Source organism: Cyprinodon variegatus, unplaced genomic scaffold, assembly GCF_000732505.1.
Source record: "Cyprinodon variegatus isolate N-32 unplaced genomic scaffold, C_variegatus-1.0 Scaffold6233, whole genome shotgun sequence".
Classification (NCBI taxonomy): domain Eukaryota; kingdom Metazoa; phylum Chordata; class Actinopteri; order Cyprinodontiformes; family Cyprinodontidae; genus Cyprinodon; species Cyprinodon variegatus.
The window spans coordinates 1-1,480 of record NW_015156686.1 but is presented as its reverse complement, the minus strand read 5'-3'; the positions used below and the strand labels follow the sequence as shown (position 1 = coordinate 1,480).

The following is a 1,480-nucleotide window of genomic DNA, read 5'->3' as shown; positions in this document are numbered from 1 at the left end:
GCATAGATACAAAAGGCAACTGTCAACCAGCTCCACAGGCGGCCCCGTCCAGGAAACACACAGCCAGGCAGACGAGCTCCGAGCCAGCTCCCATGCCACATGATTTAAAGTACTTTTATTTTAAAATGCTTTAAGTGATTTAACTTTGATTCAGTTTCTAAAATTCTTGGTCACATTTGAGGTTCATGGAGGAGTGACATGTTCCTCAAGGTGTTTATTCACCCTCTATTAAAAATTCTTCTGATGGAATACTGAATCCATCAGTGACCTCATCATCTGCCTCATCAATGACACATTCTCTGTCTTTGGTCATGAAGTCTATTGTGACTGTTTGTTTCTCTCCACTTCTCATGTTGGTTCCTGTAGCTGTTATCTCTGTTGAGCCAAACTTTATTTCTAGCCTGACTTTACCCCCTCTAGAGATGTCTACACTGAATGAACCAACCTCATTCACTGCCCAGTCATCTACATAAACTAGATCTTTTCTAACTGTGCGGTAGAATCTCATTGTCATGTTTCTCTGATCTGCTTTAGCTGGAGAACAAAGGAACTCTCTGGTTTCCTCTGATCCAACATCCTCACCTTCTTCCACTAATTTCTTAAAAATATGTCTACTGTATTCCACGCCTCCTGCTGTGAATTTCTTTTCTTCCTTGTGTTTCCTCTCATCAAACTTCTCACAAACAGCAAATCCATAAGTATAGGAACTTTTACGAGAAATAACAACCTGTGGGTTTCTACCAAACTCTACAGCTCCCCTCACAATCGCTTCCTGGGCGCTGAAAGGACACAGAACTTCACACTGATGTTCAAACTGATCAATAATGTGCTGCTGTAGTATTTTACTCTGAGCGTACCCCCCCACTAACAGAATGTAATTAATGTTGGGAACAGAGTTAAAGATTTCTCTCAGATTCTGGGTGATGCCTTTCAGACTTTCTTTAAAGAAAGACCTCAGTCTATTTTGTGATATTATGATGTAATCACCATCCCAGGAAGCACCGAGGTCTGACTTGATGAAATTTTCTCTTCCTGACTTTTTTTCAGCCAATGATACCAGTTTGTGTGGGGGGCTGATCTGAATATCTGTATCTGATTGTTTGAGACGAGTGAAATCATACATGATTCTCTGAGCTGAACTGGGAGAGTTTTGTTGAAATTCATCCCAGACTCCATCAGGGAATATTTCTCTTAGAAAATGTTTAAACTTTCTGTCCACAGTTTGCCCTCCTAGGTTGTTTCCAGAGACCTTGTGCAGCTCCTTCAGGGTTCCTCCATCCTGGACTTCATGAACAGTGATGTCAATAGTTCCTCCTAAAACGACAGATGGGATAATGATGGTTTATTTATTTAAACAGCCACATTTATTCACATTCATTTTCTTTATATTAAAGGAGAATTCCGGTTTTAACACTTTTAGCCCATTTTCTGTAGTGTCCAGGATGAAATCGAATGATCGACACCAAAATTTTGACAATTG

The 1,480-nt window shown here is 40.3% G+C and overlaps 1 protein-coding gene across 1 annotated transcript; it reads right to left on the bottom strand.

Annotated features, from left to right (window-relative positions):
* Nucleotides 1-13: 13 nt before the first annotated feature.
* On the bottom strand, nt 14-1,314 carry LOC107081529 (heat shock 70 kDa protein 12A-like; the record flags this gene model as incomplete). Its single annotated transcript, XM_015369694.1, has 1 exon — nt 14-1,314. A coding segment is annotated over one exon (1,100 nt), but the record flags the coding sequence as incomplete, so codon positions are not given.
* Nucleotides 1,315-1,480: the final 166 nt, after the last annotated feature.